The following is a 15,880-nucleotide window of genomic DNA, read 5'->3' on the forward strand; positions in this document are numbered from 1 at the left end:
ATGCTACGCTGGCATCCCACCCGGGAGTGCTGGACTGCGTGCTGGTTTCTGATCCAGCTCCCTGACACGGCACAGGGGAAAGCAGCGGAAGTTAGTCCCATTGCATGGGTTGCTACCACGCAGGACCAGACGCAGCAGGAGTCAGCTAAGGCTTCGGTCTTCAGCCTGGCCAGCACCGGCCATGAAGACCAGCTGGAGAGTAAACCAGTGGATGAAGATCACCCTCCACTCTCACTCTGCCTTTCAAGTTGAGAAATAAATCTTAAAGTCAAATATGAAGTAGGTATTCACTAAATTGTGAAACAAGCAAGGTTTACTTGGGAGAGGCAAGATCCTTGACAAGGGGATAACATGTAGCAGATGTGGCAACAAGGTAGAAATCCAGTGAACTCAGCACAGAGGGGAGCGGAAGCCCGTCCATGCAGAATTACCCTTTTGTAAGACCTTTAGTGCTAAAGACACTGTTACTGCAATACTGTAATGTATATAACCTATACCAATACTTTTTTGTCTGATTAATGTAACAGCCTTTTAAGGGATATGTAACTATGTATGAATTGTATCAATCTATGCCCCCATTATTCTAGATTTTAAACTGTACTGTATACGTACTCTCAAAGGGCCTTTCACTTGGTCGTCCTGCACCAGTTGTGTAGTGTTGTCCTGTTTCAGGAGTACCTGGAAAACATTTTTTCACAGCCATTAGCAGGCTACTTTCATTAACAATGCATTTATCATAACATGGTAACAACATCTTTAACTCATGTTTTCTTACCACCCCGTGGCTACCCATGGCATACAAGTTATTACATTGTCTCGCACTTATGTTTATTGTTTCTCATGAACCATGAACTCCTTAAGCGCTAGAGCCCTTCTGTTACCATTTCCACAGCAGCTTCAAGTGCCCTTATGGATCACAGCCCTGCATTAAGGAGCTAGTCTGAATACAGCAGACTCACAATCTGTAATGGTTACTGTAAAAAAATCTCAAACTGCCTTTATCACATTTTACCAACGTGTCATAAAAGGTTCTGATTGCCTCAGGCAAGCTAAAAAAAATGGTGTTAATGCTACTGCTTACATGAAGTGTAAACAAATTAAAGTCAGGATTCTGCTCTTGTATCATATCTTAACAGCTATCCATAAGTAACTCAGTGAGTACTTCTTTGTACATATACAAGGTAACCATCTTCAATGCAGCAATTACTCAAATAAGTTTAAATTCCAGATAGTATGTAAGGGGTCCTCTCCTTTCTGGAGATTATGTACATGGAGGTTGGCACTGTGGCACAGCATGTTAAACTGCAGCCTATGACATTGGCATTCTGAACAGAGTGGCCAGCCCCTGGCGTTCTGCTTCTGATCCACTTTCCTGCTGATGTGTCTGGGAAAGGGGCCGCTGGCCACGAGCCGGGCCCCTGCTGCTCACACAGGAGAACGAGATGCAACTCCTGGCCTCAGCTGGTTAGCCCTGGCTGCTGCGGCTAGCAGGGTGACACATCGGCAGATGGCACACCTCTTCCTGTCTCTCCCTCTCTGCCATTTTACCTGTCAAATAAATGAAAAAAACCTCGTTAAAAAAAGAAAAAAAAAAAAAAAAAGGAAATGCACATTATGAAAAAGTGCCTCAAAGCATTGCCCTAAAATAAATCTCTGACTTGAGAACTAGAGTGTGCCCTCCTTGGCTGATACACTCCCCAAATGCCTGCAGTCCCACTCGGGCCTTTCCTGTGGCCCCGTCTACCCCCGTGCCACAGAGCTGGTGGCAGAGCTGGCACAAACACAGGCACCACAGGACGAAGAGTGGGGCCAAAAGCCAGGTATGACTTACTTCGCAAATCCATTTTCCACAAACTTTTTGAATTATCCTCTTATGTCCAGGATCCCATAAAAACACTCACTGTACTGGGATCAATGAAAGAGCCAAAATGCTAAAAAATATTAAAGCTGCCAAAGGACCCAAAGTAGGTACACAGTAGATGAACTTCCAGACAGCTGACTCAAGTACAAGCTGTATGAAGCAGCAGCGGTGATTAATGGCAGACGGCCTGCTAATACCTGCAAGTTTCATCAGCTAACCAACACTTACACAGGAAGGGCACAATCGCCACAGATAAACCACACTCGTGGTTCCACGGTTCTCGTTCCCACGGCTCGGGGGCTCCCTAACACGCAGGACCGGACTAACTGCCAGAGGTTCTGATCCAGTCCATCGGGGCGGAAGCCCGAACAGCTGTCCTGAGTTTATAGAACAGTGCTTTCCGTAGTGACGATTCCACAGGTGAAGACTGACCGACATTCTCCCCCTTCCCAACTTGTCTTCCACCTCCATCCCATTCACCAAGCTGGTGCATCAATTACCTTGACTTTGACCAGCCTCTTGACGGCTTTGATCTTGGCCTCACAGAAGGCACCGCGGTACTTGGCACTGACGTCCGTGCCCACGGTCAGGTAGGCCGGCTCGTCCGCCGCCTGCGGAGAGGAAGGCGCTGTGAAAGACATCGCACGGCTCCCGCCCTGGCCTCCACTTCCACCCCCTGGTTCTCTACCTACATAACTGATCGATTAGCATGAGACCATGAAAAACACTCCTGGAGCATTTTATACACCAGGCCCTGACACCATTAAGTGTTCTTAAAGTTGTGACTTAGAGTGGTTTTTTTTTTTTTCTCTTTTTCCAGGTACAAAACACTCCAAAAAACGCACAATTCACATAAGAAATGAAAAAAAAAAAAACGAAGAAAAGGCAGAGAAGGCATATTCACCTTAAATGTCTCCTAAAACTTCTAAGTTATTTATAACCTCTAAATAATTACTCTTCAATTAAAAGTAATATTGCTAACAATACATAATTAATGTTCACTGGCAACAGCCACATAAAGGTAACATCTTTTTGGACACAATCTTGCTGCACAGATAAGAAATAAAACCAATCCACTTCGGAAGGCAAGTCTTCTTGGAAACTCATTGCTAAAACCTGCATTTATGGGCTTCAGGTCTGAGTTCACTTGACAAGTGCAAATAGGAACTGACAGCTCGAAACTTGCAGCCAACCCTGGCTTACCACACTAATCTTCCTGGTATCTACCATATACAGCTTTACTGAGAAATGCTGCCTTGTAGCAATGACGCACGGAGACACACCGCAGCAGTTTCATTCTGCCATTCATTTTAATCCTGGCACTAAGCATGGTGGCTATCTCAATCTGTCCTTTCACCTGCTTTTGCCATACAAGTTCAATGCCACCTTGCTAAGCCTGGGTTCACAGAGCATGCTTTAGAGATGTTACCGAGTTAGAGCACTTGCCTGCCCTTTTCCACTAAGTTCTTCTCAGGCATATTTGAGATGCATGTGTCACTTTGAGAAAATCCGAATGCAGCAGAAAAAGTTTGGGGAAACACTTGCTATGCTGGAAGCAGGCACGTACAAAAGTGGCTGCACACACATGTAACTACACACTCACAGAGGAGTACTTCCGGCCCCTGACCACCAGTCAAGACTGGAACACTCCAGAACGCTGGGAGATCCTCTTTCTCTTGAGGCATTCACACGCTCATGTGTGCAAGATTAATGGGCGTCAGAAGGAGTTATCTGTGTGTGCGTGTGTGTGTTGGGGGCCTGCGTACACACAGACCAGGATGAGGGTACACTTATAAACACTTACTATAAACTTTAAATATTCCGGCCCCAGAAGTCTGCTTAATCCCCAGAAACACCCCACGCGTTCTCTCTGAAAATCCACATTGACCTTATGGAAGAAGACAATTTCAAAAAAAAAAAAAATCCCCTAAAAGAAGCAAAGCAGAATAAAAGCTTGACTTCTCTAGAGGTGGCTGCCGACACAGGAAGTGTTTAAAAATACGAAGCTGAATGGGTAGCGATCAGAAGGCTGCAGCCGCTTTTGCAAAGTGCTAAACCACCACGGACAGGCTGTGTGTACAGGCGGCAGGCATGCAGCGGGGCGCACGCACGGCGGTTCGCCCATTCAACACGTCCCTAGCTCTGCAAAGTGCGGCTCGGGGCCGAGAGAAAGCCGTGACCGGCCCCGGGCCCGCAGCGTTCCCACTCACCTTCATTTTCACGGGTGATCTGTGGGGTTCCAGCTCAGCGAGCTCTCCCGCTACAGAAGAAGACAGAGAAAGACAGAGAAAGACAGAGGAGAGATGGGCACCGGATCAGTCCACAGCCGGAGCAAAGTAAACAAACGGCAGCGGGGAGGGGCAAGCGGCCCGCCGGGCTCGGACCCGGGCAGGACAGCCGGGGTGCAGCTAGCACCCCACTCCCGCTCCGCCCCGGAGCCCGCCCGAGGCCCACCGCGCCCCCGCCCGCCGCTGGCCACTTGGACCGGAATGCTCAACTCGGAGCCCAGGACGGAGCGCTCGGGGGAGGGGGAAAAGGGCAGGGCGCCGCCCGGGCTGCCCTCCCGCCCCGGTCACCCCGCAGCGCAGGACCAGCGAGCCTCGGTTGGCCCGATCGCCCCTGGGACACCCCGAGTCCGGCCCGCGCCCCGCCTCCCCTCCGCCCGCCCCGGGCCCGCGGTGGCGGCCGCCGAGTGTCACGGCGCCATTGCTGTCCTCCCTTCGCTCTGCACCATGTCAGGAGGGAGAAGCCCTGGTCCAGCGTGAGGGGCAGGGGCAGGGGCCGCGGCCTTGAGCCCGGGAGCCGAGGGCGCCGGCGGGGAGACCCGCGCGCGGGGGGCGGCGGGCCGGGGGCGCGGGGAAGAGGAGGAGGAGAGTGGGAGGAGGAGGGGAGGCGGCCGGGACGGGGTGTGGGAGGGGAGGGCAGCCGCACCGCCACAGCCGCCGCCTCCTCCCGCGCCCGCCTCAACTTTTTTTGGTACAACCCGGAGAGGGACCGGCCCCCACGGCCTCTCGGCTGCTGCCGGGCTCCGCCGGGGAATCGGGGAGCCGGCTCCTCCGAGCAGCCCCCGCCGCTCCCCGCACCCAAGCAAAACTTAGCGGCGCGGCCAGCCCCACAGCCATTTTCCCGGGGAGCCGGAGGGGGGGAAGCGGCGGCGGTTCGTGCAGCCGCCGCTCCCCGGCCGGCCCCGGCTCCCCGGCACTGGCCGCCCCGCGTCGGCCCCCTCCCCGACCCCGCACCCTGCCCCAGCGCCCAAGCTCCCGACTGCACCGGGACCCCGGGCGGCAGCAGCTGCTCCTGCCGCTCGGTCCATTGAGCCAGCCCGCCGCCCTCCTGGCCGCCTACCGGCTGCGGACCGCGCGCGCTGTCAGCTCGGCCGAGTCCGGCGCGCCACGGACCCCCGTGGGCCCCCGTCCGGGCAGCGGCGCTCCCGGCCGCCGCGGCAGTTCCTGCGCCCCGGGTCCCCCCGCTCGCCCCGATTGACTGCCACAATCCACCAAATAACAAGCTGTTGAGCAGACTCGCTCCTCCACGAACTCCGATTGGCTGCCCGTGACGCCCGACCGCTTCGGATTGGCGCCCGCTCCCTGCCGTTCTCATTGGATGCAGCTCCGAAACTTCACCGATTGGTGCGCAAAACAGCAGGTAGGACATCTTCTACTTGTGATTCGCCGGCCCCGCGGACGGACGCTATTGGCCGATGCGGAGGGCGAGCGAGCAAACCCTGGCACCGCATTGGCCCGGCCGACTCCGGATGTGCTGGGCTGAGCCCTGATTGGCGCGCCGAGGGGTCAGGAAGAGCAGCTCGGCGCAGCGATTGGTGGCCGGGTGTCCCAGGGCGACGGAACCCGGACCGCAGCTGGGGGCGGGGCCATGCTCGCGAGGCGCCTGCGCGCCGCCTGCCTCCCGGCGCCATTTTGTCCTGGCGGCGGCGTCCGCGTCGCCAGTGGTTTTTTTTTCTGTGTGTGGGCCGGAGGGAGAGGCGTCCGGATCCGGTGGGGGCGGCAGTCCTCCCTTTTGCCGTCCCGGGCAGCTCCGCGTGAAGGCCGGACGCATCGCGGGGCTGTGGGAGAGGTCAGTCGGCGGCTGCGGGGGTCCGGGTGGCGCGGCGGCGGCGGTGCCGGCACCGGAAGTGGAGGGGGCCGGCGGCGGCGGCCATGGCAGCTGAGTGTCCGCAGCGCGGGGCGGGATGCAAGGGGCGAGGCTTCGTCTCGGGCTGGGCGCGAGCGAGACGAGGAAGAGGAGGCGGCTGGGTGACGCCCGCGCTGCGCTGCCTGTGGGAGCTGACGTGCCCATGTACCCGGGCAGTGCGGGTGACAGGTGTCCTCCAGCCGCGGGAGCCGGCAGCCTCGCGCGTGGACTCGGGTTTTCGGCATGGGGTCAGCTCGGACTCTCGCATGCTCCCGCGTCGCTCCCCACGCTGCCCCGTGGGGAAAAGGCAGCTCTCCCACCCCCGCGGTCCGTCGTGGACCGGAGACGTTTTGGACACGCGGTGCACCATGCAGGCTTCCACGTGCTGGAATCGCAGTAGAAGCGGACACGATGCTGTGTAGGTTGGACAGTGTCGCTCGGCCACGGGCGTCTGAGGCCAGCAGCAGCGCCCCGTTTTTAGAGCATTGGCTGAGGTTTTGCTGAGAACTGTCTGCTGGCTGGGTGCTTGCCCTTAGGACCTCGGTTTGAAAACCTGCCGCATGCGGTGGTGTTGCTCCAGGCTGCAAAGGGAATGAATAGATGTCACGGTTACTGGGATTGGGGGTTGTGCATCCGAGGAGTTCTGGGCTCAGTCCTAGCCTTCTTCCGGGAATGCCACCCTGAAGAAATTCTCTGCACATTCAGTGTAAGGGAGGGAATCAGGGAGTCGGATTCTGTAACACATGACGCTGTATTTTACAGGAAAATCCTAAAATTAGGAGCCACCATGTGGCCGTGTGTGCCCATCGTGTGCTTTCATTTCAGAACTAATAACACTCAGTAATTTCATGGAGAACACTGAATACATCCTGATCTTTTACATAAAATATTATAACATGGAAAAGGTCTTGTAAGTGAGGGTGCTTAGGAATGAAGCAGTGTCTTAAAGATTTGTTTATTTTTATTGCACAGGCTGATACAGAGAGAAGGGAGACAGAAAGATCTTTCCTTCGTTGGTTCACTCCCCAAGTGGATGCAATGGCCAGAGCTGAGCTGATCCAGAGCCAGGAGCCAGGAGCTTCTTCCAGGTCTCCCACACGGGTGCTGGGTCCCAAAGGGTAGGACCGTTTTCACCTGCTTTCCCAGGCCACAGGCAGGAAGCTTCGTGGCAAATGCAGCAGCTGGTTCACAACTGGCACCTCTATGGGATGCTGCTGCTTGCAAGGTGAGGATTTAGTCTTTGAGCTAATGGGCTGTCCCTTCTCCATCCCACCCCCCGTTTTTTTTTTTTTTAAGAAAGTTATAAAGCAGTTGGGCCCAGCGCCATGGCCTAGTGGCTAAAGTCCTCACCTTCAACGCACCTGGATCCCACATAGACGCCAGTTCTAACCCCAGCAACCTTGCTTCCCATCCAGCTCCCTGCTTGTGGCCTGGGAAAGCAGTAGAGGACGGCCCAAAGCCTTGGAACCCTGCACCTGCATGGGAAACCTGCAGGGTTCCTAGCTCCTGGCTTTGGATTGGTGCAACATGGGCCATGGCCCATTGTGGTCACTTGGGGAGAGAATCATCGGATGGAAGATCTTCCTCTCTGTCTCTTCTCCTCTTTGTGTATCTGACTTTGAAAAAAAAATTGCATTTTGGTAACATTTCAGTAAGCAAAAATTAAAATAATATTTTCTACAAAATTAAGGTTGTCCAATTTTTTAAAATGTTTCTTTGATATGAAACTATTTTGAAAGAATGGTGTGATAAAGGTTTCACATAAGGGTGTAAAATTGCTGGCTACCAGAGAAATGCCTTTGAAATCTGAAGATTAGGACTTCATTTTGAGTTATTTATTCGTTAATGTGGTTCCCTTTTCTGTGTTTTGAAAGTAGTACCTAATCCTGTATTGCTGGACACAAGGAAAATTATGGGTCTTATTAGCCATCTGTGAGTTTTTTGTTTTTTTAAGATTTTTATTGTAAAATCATATACACAGAGGAGACACAGAGGAAGATCTTCTGTCTGTTGATTAACTCCTCAGGTGACCACAACGGCCGGAGCTTAATTCCTCCAGGTCTCCCACGTGGATGCAGGGTCCCAAGGCCTTGGGCTGTCCTCTGCTGCTTCCCCAGGCCACAGGCAGGGAGCTGGATGGCAGCCATATGGGGCCCTTGCGCATCCCAGGCGAGGACTTAGCCGCTAGGCCATGGTGCCGGGCCTGAAATTCTGACGTCGAAATCTTGCGATGAGTTTTTAGGAACAGAATGATTTTTTGTGTGTATGATTCTTTTTCTTTTTAATGGACCATTTGTCTCACAGTCAATAAGGTATAAAATATACAAAATTTTTAAAAATCTTCCCTTGTTTTAGATGGACTGATTTTGTGGGATGGTGACGCAAACTACTACAGGTTCAGCTGATACGTTGAAAATGCTGTTGCTTCCTGGTGTGTAGTTTTACTTTGTCCATTACCTTCTGTCACCAAGATTGGCCACATAATTGTATGAGTCTGTGTCTTGAAAAACGGTGGAATTTAACTGCATGGTTATTTCTGTAAATGTCAGTATATGTTCAGAAATGCAGCTCATTACTGTGTTACATGTTGCTACTTTTTCTAAAGATTTAGCTATTTTTTTGAAAGTTACATAATTCACTGTGCCATGTTAGATCTCACTGCTATTTTTAGGAGCACAAGGGGTTGGAGATAAAGATTTTCTTCTAGATAAAACTCCTCCTGGAATGACAGGAGGGTTTATGTTCAAGTGGATCTAGGTTAGCTCATAGCTTTCTGGCAAGCTCTTTGTTCAGCAAACTCACTGTCAGGAAAAGAAAGAAGATACTTAAATGTGGAAAGTAGTTATTTCCAAAGAGTTAAGCAATTTAAATAGTTTTTGAAGAGAAGACTTCTCTAATGGCCTCTGATGCCATAGGTGAAGGATTGTAACAAGTTAATGAAATATGTGTATGAGGAAAACTGCATGAGTTGAAAAAAATTTGCGCCAAAATACTTATTTTTTAAACTCCATTTTCCCATGGTCTTTGAAGCCCCCTGCATAAATCAGCTGTGATTTTTAACAAACTGGTCTAGAAAGGAAAGCAGAAAGGAATTTAGTGGTAGTTGTAGTAGATTTTTTTAAAGACAGTGAGATTGTAGTCTGATATTGGGAGAAAAGATGTTTTGGTTGAATGGAAAGTTGTGAGCAAAGATGTTATTATATAAGAACAGCCGTGTATGGGACAGTGAACAACCCAGTGTGGGAGGGCTGCGTGGCTGAAGGGCATGGTGGGAACACTGTGGGTTGTGGCTTGTCAGTGTGCCAGGGAGCCCTGCTATGGGCACTCAGGAGTCTGCCCTGTCGATTGGCTCCTGCTGGGCTGTGCGAGTTGGAGTGTGAGCGGGAACTCCACTTTTTTTTTTTTTTTAGGAACTCAGCTTTTAATCACACTCTTAATCTGGTTTTAAAATTTCCTCCTGTCTATGTACATTTTAATTTTTGCTTGTTTCTTTAAGATTCTAAAACTTAATAGAATTCTTCAGCGAGAACAGATAATTTAATACCTAGAAATATTTCATCAAGCTGTTTTGACTTTTCCTTTTCCCCATCGCTTAACCGTCTAGCATATAATGGTTTTTTTTTTAGATTTATTTTTATTATTTTTTTAATTGGAAAGGCGGATATACAGAAAGGAGAGACAGAGAGGAAGGTCTTTCGTCCGATGATTCACTTCCCAAGTGAGCGCAACAGTCGATGCTATGCTGGTCCGAAGCCAGGAGCCTCTTCCGGGTCTCCCACGCGGGTGCAGGGTCCCAAAGCTTTGGGCCATCCTTGACTGCTTTCCCAGGCCACAGGCAGGGAGCTGGAAGAAAGCGGGGCTGCCGGGATTAGAACCGGCGCCCATATGGGATCCCGGGTGTGCAAGGCGAGGACCTTAACCACTTGCGCCACCGCGCCAGGCCCAAGCATATAATGTTTTAATATTGAGCTTCAGTAAACCATCTGTGTGGATGCAGTATTTTCTAGGACTTTTTTCCAGGATGAAAGGATCATCATCCTTCTAAAATGTTGCCATGTTGGGCTTTTTTTTTTTTTTTTAGATTTATTTATTTTTATTACAAAGTCAGATATACAGAGAGGAGGAGAGAGAGGAAGATCCTCCGTCCGATGATTCACTCCCCAAGTGAGCGCAACGGCAGGTACTGCGCCTATCCGAAGCCGGGTACCAGGAACTTCTTTCCAGATCTCCCACGCGGGTGCAGGGTCCCAAAGCATTGGGCCGTCCTTGACTGCTTTCCCAGGCCACAAGCAGAGAGCTGGACGGGAAATGGAGCTGCCAGGATTAGAACCGGCGCCCACACGGGATCTCAGCGCCTTCGAGGCAAGGACGCTAGCCGCTAGGCCACGCCACCAGGCCCTGCCATGTGGTTTTGTTTTGTTGTTAATGCTTGCTTTTCATGTATTTGAGTGAGAGAATGTTCACCTTCTGGTTTCCTTCCCAGATGCTCTCAGCCAGGGCTGGCTCAGGCCAGAGCCAGAAGCCCAGAGCTACTTTTCTGTTCCCCACACAGGCAGCTTAACCCACTGCCTGCTCTGCTGGTCTGCCCTTGTCAAATCTGCTCCTTGATCCTGACTGGTTTATAAAACTTAACCCTTTTGGGGTAGTTTGTGAGCTTACTTGGTTTGAGCTGATTTGTCACGTGTGTCAAGGCCATTTTCTCATTTAGATAGACGTGTAGAACACGCCCGTTGTGAGTGTACACTCTGCCGTCAGGGGAGAGGTCAGTGCCGCCCTGCTGGTTTTCAGCGTTCGGGTTTGGGTGAGTGTTCACTGCTTCACTTGCATTAACTTCTCTTCTGAGACTTTGCGATTTCCAAAGATTCCTAGACCGTTTGCATTATTTGTAGGATTTCAGGTTTTCATGTGCCCCAGTAAGAATCATAGGTTTAGGAATTGTGTAGAACAGGGAGTCCTTCCTGTGTCATAACTTATAGGCGTGGCCATGGTTTTTTGTAGAGAAGATTTCATCTCCTGTCTGTCCTTTCTGTAAAATGGGAGTTGATAATAGGACTCACCTGACAGGGTTGGGATTACCGTTGCTGAGTCCGTACATGTACAGTGTGTGGAAGGATGCCAGGCGTTTAGGGAGTGCTTGCGCATTCTGGGGTGGCGTTCATGTGTGGAGTAGTGCTGCGGGAGTGACGTCCAGGGGAGGGAGTGAATGCCCACACGCAGCACTAAGGGCACGCTGACTCTTCCCTGGGCTCGGAGCCTTCTCCCACTGCAGTGCCTAGTCGGGTATGCTGTGCTGCTGCCACACGGACCTTGCCATAGTTCCCCAGAGTAAGCCTTGTGTCGTTCTCTTCTGGTTGGTTTTTGTTTTTTCTTCCTTTTCCCCTTCCTTCCTTTATTTTTACTGGAAAGGCAGTTTTACACAGGAAGAGACACAAAAGATCATCTATCAACTGGTTCACTCTCCAACCCTTGGAGCAGAGCTGATCTGAAACCAGGAGCCAGGAGCTGCTTCTGGGTTCCCACAAGGGTGCAGGGTCCCAAGGCTTTGAGCCATCCTCCACTGCTTTCCCAAGGCACAGGCAGGAAGCTGAATGGGAAGTGGAGGATCTGCCAGTTGAGTCCTGGCTTCCCACCTTTGTAGGGTTAGAACCTGTCACACACCTGGGTGGTTAATGGGGCATGCACGTGTGCAGTCAGTGTTTTTAGCTGGATATTTAATAAGCAGATTGTGTCAGTTCTAATGTGCTTTGTCAGTTAATACGTTCAGCAACATCCTGCTTAGTCCCTTAAAATGACATCACTTTGAGGCTTTCGAAATTGGGTCAGGTGGAAGAGCATGTAAGCAGTAATGCACAGTGAGGCACAGGGGCATGTGCACAAGTCAGAAGTTTTGTTAGAATTTCTTCTTTTTAAGATGTCTGACCACCATGGGCTTGTTTTTCTTACAAGACCTCATTTTACAGACTGCCTTATTACCTGTGGCATAAAGTTGTAGAGTTTGACCAGGACTAAAGGTACATGAATGAATATATATGTAGGTATGTGCCACCTGGCTCAGTAGGTTAGTTAGCTCATAATTTCAGCTTCTTCGTTTTAAAAAGTGCCTATGCAAATAGAGACTGAAAAATGGTATTTCATGAAAACGATCCATGGTGACTGTGATTGGCAAGGACTTGGCCTCAAGATTGATTAAAAAAAAAATACAGGTGGGCTTTGGGGAGCTAAGGTGCAGCGTCAGGCGCACAGCGGGCTTTTGTACAGCTCAACAAGCTGCTGTGTACTCCCAGCTCCAAGGTTCTCAATAGCCACAGCAGCTCAGCAGACGTTGGGTTCAATAAGCATCGTAAGGTAGAAACACTGGGTTTGAAAACCAGATAGTCCTGGTGATCATAAGCCATTCCTCTCTGTGCTTGGGATACCTCACAGCACGAGCTTTGCTTTCAGAGTATAACATGAGACTAGATATGTGTAGCTTTTGACTATTATAAGGCTTCAGTCCAGTACCCTATACTTCAAATAGGAATTCCCATTGTTCTGTTATGCAGCTGTCCCTAAAAGGTCAACTTCTTAAAATCTGAAAATCAAACATTTGACTCTAATTTTAGCACGTATGGAAGTTGCTGCTGTTCCTGTTGGGTGTGATCAGATTTTAACAGATTTTAATATCTTAACGAGAGGTCTAATCATAAATGGCTGGCAGAAAAAAAAATGTGATGATGTGCCCACAGGTTTGGCCTCAGTACTTCCTCTGGGTCCAACCTGCTGTCTTAAAGCCGGGGCTGGGGAATAAACCAGGCAGTGTGCAGGCAGTTTTGAAGGCTTCTACTAGGCATCCTGTGCTCCTACAGCTGTGCCCTTATGGGGAATCACACAGGGACGGTGTCACTTGTTCTTTGCACAGGCCCTTGGTGGTTTGGCAGTAGTGGTGGCAGAGGGCAGGGGCAGAGAGGGGCTCGTTGGTTTAACTTTTTCGGCTTGCTATACCTCAGTGACTCTGATGGCCTATACAGGGCTCTGTATTCATTTGTAGTTATTATTACCTAAAGCCTGTGGAAACCAAAGAAAATGTTTTGTTTTTTGCTCAGTTTTCTTTAAGACAAAGTAAAATTCTGTTTCTTTTTTATATATATGTTTGGTTTTCAGATTGTTTCTGTTCATGTAATTTTACTGGCTTGGATCAGGGAAGAGAGGGGGACTTTTTTTATGAAGGAGCATAACAAAAAGAAATACTACTTCCTGTTTCTGATTCCTCTAACCTTAAGGCCTTGAGGGCGTGGCAGCCCAAGGCAAACGTCAGCAGTTTCCTCCCTATTACCTCCTTGTCAGTAAACACTTGAGCCACAAAACTTGTTTCTCTGCAGTCCATGGACTTCCTCTTTTGTCAGATTTCCATCTAGGGGAAAGACTGAATTTTGCAGCAGACTAGGTTGAGTTTCATGTCTAAAGCTTCTGCGTAAGTTCAGTTTGGGAGCCATCCAAATATCTCTAGGGGAGAAAACTGGCATGCCATGTTTACATGCAGTCGGTGGGATCAGGAGAGGCCAGCCAGGAGGGAGGGAAGCGTCCTGCTGTCAGACACGCTTCCTGCTTGACTTGACAACATTTGTGGCTTGCCTTTTCTTTCCTTGGTGAAACGGTTCAGTTTGTCAACAAATTATTATTCTGTCTGAACAGGGGGGCATCTGTGTGCATTTTTAGAGGATTTTTCTTTTGGAAATATGTAAGAACTCTGCTCAACCACATTGGTGCACTTACTGCAGGGATAAGTCAGACGGTAATTGGAGCAGAAGTGAGTTTGGCCATGAGTGTGGAATATCTTTTTGAAGAACAATCAGTTATACCTTCTTAATCTTGCAGTGAATATAGTAAATAGAACATTTATATAATGAGTTCTCACTTTTTCCATCTTAAAAATATTTTTAGATTTATTATTGGAAAGCCAGATATACAGAGAGGAAGATCTTCTGTCCACCAATTCACTTCCCAAGCAGCCTAAACGGCCGAAGCTGAGCCAATCCAAAGCCAGGAGCCAGGAGCTTCTTCTGGGTCTCCCATGCGAATGCAGAGTCCCAAGGCTTTGGGCCCCCTTGACTGCTTTCCCAGGCCGGAAGCAAGGCTGCCGGTATTAGACCTGGCACCCATGTGGGATCCTGATGCATGCTAGGAGAGGATTTTAGCCTCTAGGCTACTGCACTGAGATCTCTATATATGTGTATGACTTATAAAGTCAGACATACAGAGGAGAGAGGAAGATCTTCTGTCCATTCACTCCCCAAGTGGCCACAGTAATTACAGTAAGGCTCATAATACATGCATGAAAATGGCCAGTGGCAGAATGAAAGCTTTGCCTTGTTGGGGTTATCAGCAGCTACACTTAGCGTCTCTGAAAGACACAGCTTCAGAGACGGGAGAGATCTCCATCCACTGGTTCATTCCCCCAGTGGCCACAGTAGCTCAGGCTGGCCATGCTAGAACCAAGAGCTTCACCTGGGGTTCCCACTGGGTGCAGGGGCCTTAAGAGGGAGCAGGATTGGACCTGCAAATCAGGACTGGAAAGCACTGGTTTGGAATGCTGGTGTCATAGGCTGCAGCTTTAACCCGTTAATGCCATAGTGCCTGTCCCTGGTGCTGCTGTTTTGTTTTTTAATAGTTCTATGGGCTTTGAGCTTGGAGAAATCTGACAGTAACCTTATAGGAATTTGTTCGGCAGGTTGGTGGCAAAAATATTCTAGGCATGGGAAAATATGGATATGGTTGGGTTCACGAAAATTTGTTGGGTTTTTTTTGTTTTAGTTTTTTTCTCTTTTAATTTTCTTTTGGGTCTCATTTATACACGTAAGGAATTGAAAAGGAAACAGTACTAGGAGTTAGTCTTGTGCATTTCCACTTGGAATTTATTCTGAGTTTTTAGATGAGCTTTCTGATAGGTGAATTTTTTTACAAAATGAAAGATTTAGTCTTGATTTGCTTCATTTTCTGAAATGATCAGTGCTTCATGGTTTCATTTGCTTAAAAACACATTGATCACTTACTTACATCTTTATTTACTTTTTAGGTTTCTTCATAAAGTCGGAAATAAAAGCATATCAGTTAAGTACTTTTATAATTTAATTATCTGTGATCTCTAAATAAAAACTTGATGTTCTTTTTAAGCCTTCTTTTTTCTTTCACTTTAGGTACCTGTTGAGAAGTTGCCCACGATAGCAAGGTACTCAGACTCTTTCAATAAATTCTGCATTCCATGTCAAAAGGAGTCCGTGTCTCTCTTCAGCAGGACTACAGTCCACATTTCCTTCTTTACAGTTACTTTAGGGCTGTAGATAGTACGTAGGTTTAAAATTGCCCAGAATTTACTTGATACAGCTTACATTTGATTTAGCCAGTGTCTTAAAATCAGGTATTTTCTCAAAGGATAGCACATCTGTCATTCTCAGGTAAATTTAAGTTTTAAGACATAATGGATAATTAAAAACAAAAGTCTGGTGTTTAGTTAATTCTGTAATAGCTATCCAGTTATGCTCAAAGTCCAGCAGTTAAAAAGCCTAACAGTTGAGCTGACTGCTGGTGGCAGCAGCCTGGTTCAGGCCGTTGGGCCTAGTCTGAACTGTTCTGGTTATGACACCTGTTTCAGGTGGCAGAACACAGGCTGAGTTGATCCCCACAATAAAGGGAAAAACCAAACAGTCTTCACATATATTAATTAATTTGTTTTGGGGGGGGGGGAGAAAAAGCCTCAGGGCTTTTTTAAAAAAAGCTTCTTTATTGTAAAGATCAGCACTTGACAGAGACAAGGATGCACCCCACCCTGCGTCACTCTCCAGCTCATGGTGACAGCCAGATGGAGGCCCGGATGAAAGAGGAGTTAGAAATTCATCCAGATCTTCACCACAG

The 15,880-nt window shown here is 49.0% G+C and overlaps 1 protein-coding gene and 1 long non-coding RNA gene across 2 annotated transcripts in view; one reads left to right on the forward strand and one right to left on the reverse strand.

Annotated features, from left to right (window-relative positions):
• Positions 1-4,393, reverse strand: part of ARID4A (AT-rich interaction domain 4A) — a 63,637-nt gene extending 59,244 nt beyond the window's left edge. Inside the window, exons 1-3 of the mRNA XM_040969432.1 lie at positions 4,072-4,393; positions 2,362-2,472; positions 613-678 (exon numbers count right to left, since the gene is read on the reverse strand). Coding sequence (XP_040825366.1) covers positions 613-678; positions 2,362-2,472; positions 4,072-4,077 — 183 coding nt within the window. The 5' untranslated portion in view covers positions 4,078-4,393. The remainder of the gene's footprint in view (positions 1-612; positions 679-2,361; positions 2,473-4,071) is intronic.
• A 1,389-nt stretch (positions 4,394-5,782) lies between these two features.
• On the forward strand, positions 5,783-15,239 carry LOC121149297. The gene is made up of 2 exons (XR_005882637.1): positions 5,783-5,935; positions 15,045-15,239. It is a non-coding gene; the product is annotated as an uncharacterized LOC121149297 (long non-coding RNA).
• Positions 15,240-15,880: the final 641 nt, after the last annotated feature.

Source organism: Ochotona curzoniae, unplaced genomic scaffold (assembly GCF_017591425.1).
Source record: "Ochotona curzoniae isolate NIBS_2020 unplaced genomic scaffold, NIBS_Ocur_1.0 scaffold_4701, whole genome shotgun sequence".
Lineage (NCBI taxonomy): Eukaryota > Metazoa > Chordata > Mammalia > Lagomorpha > Ochotonidae > Ochotona > Ochotona curzoniae.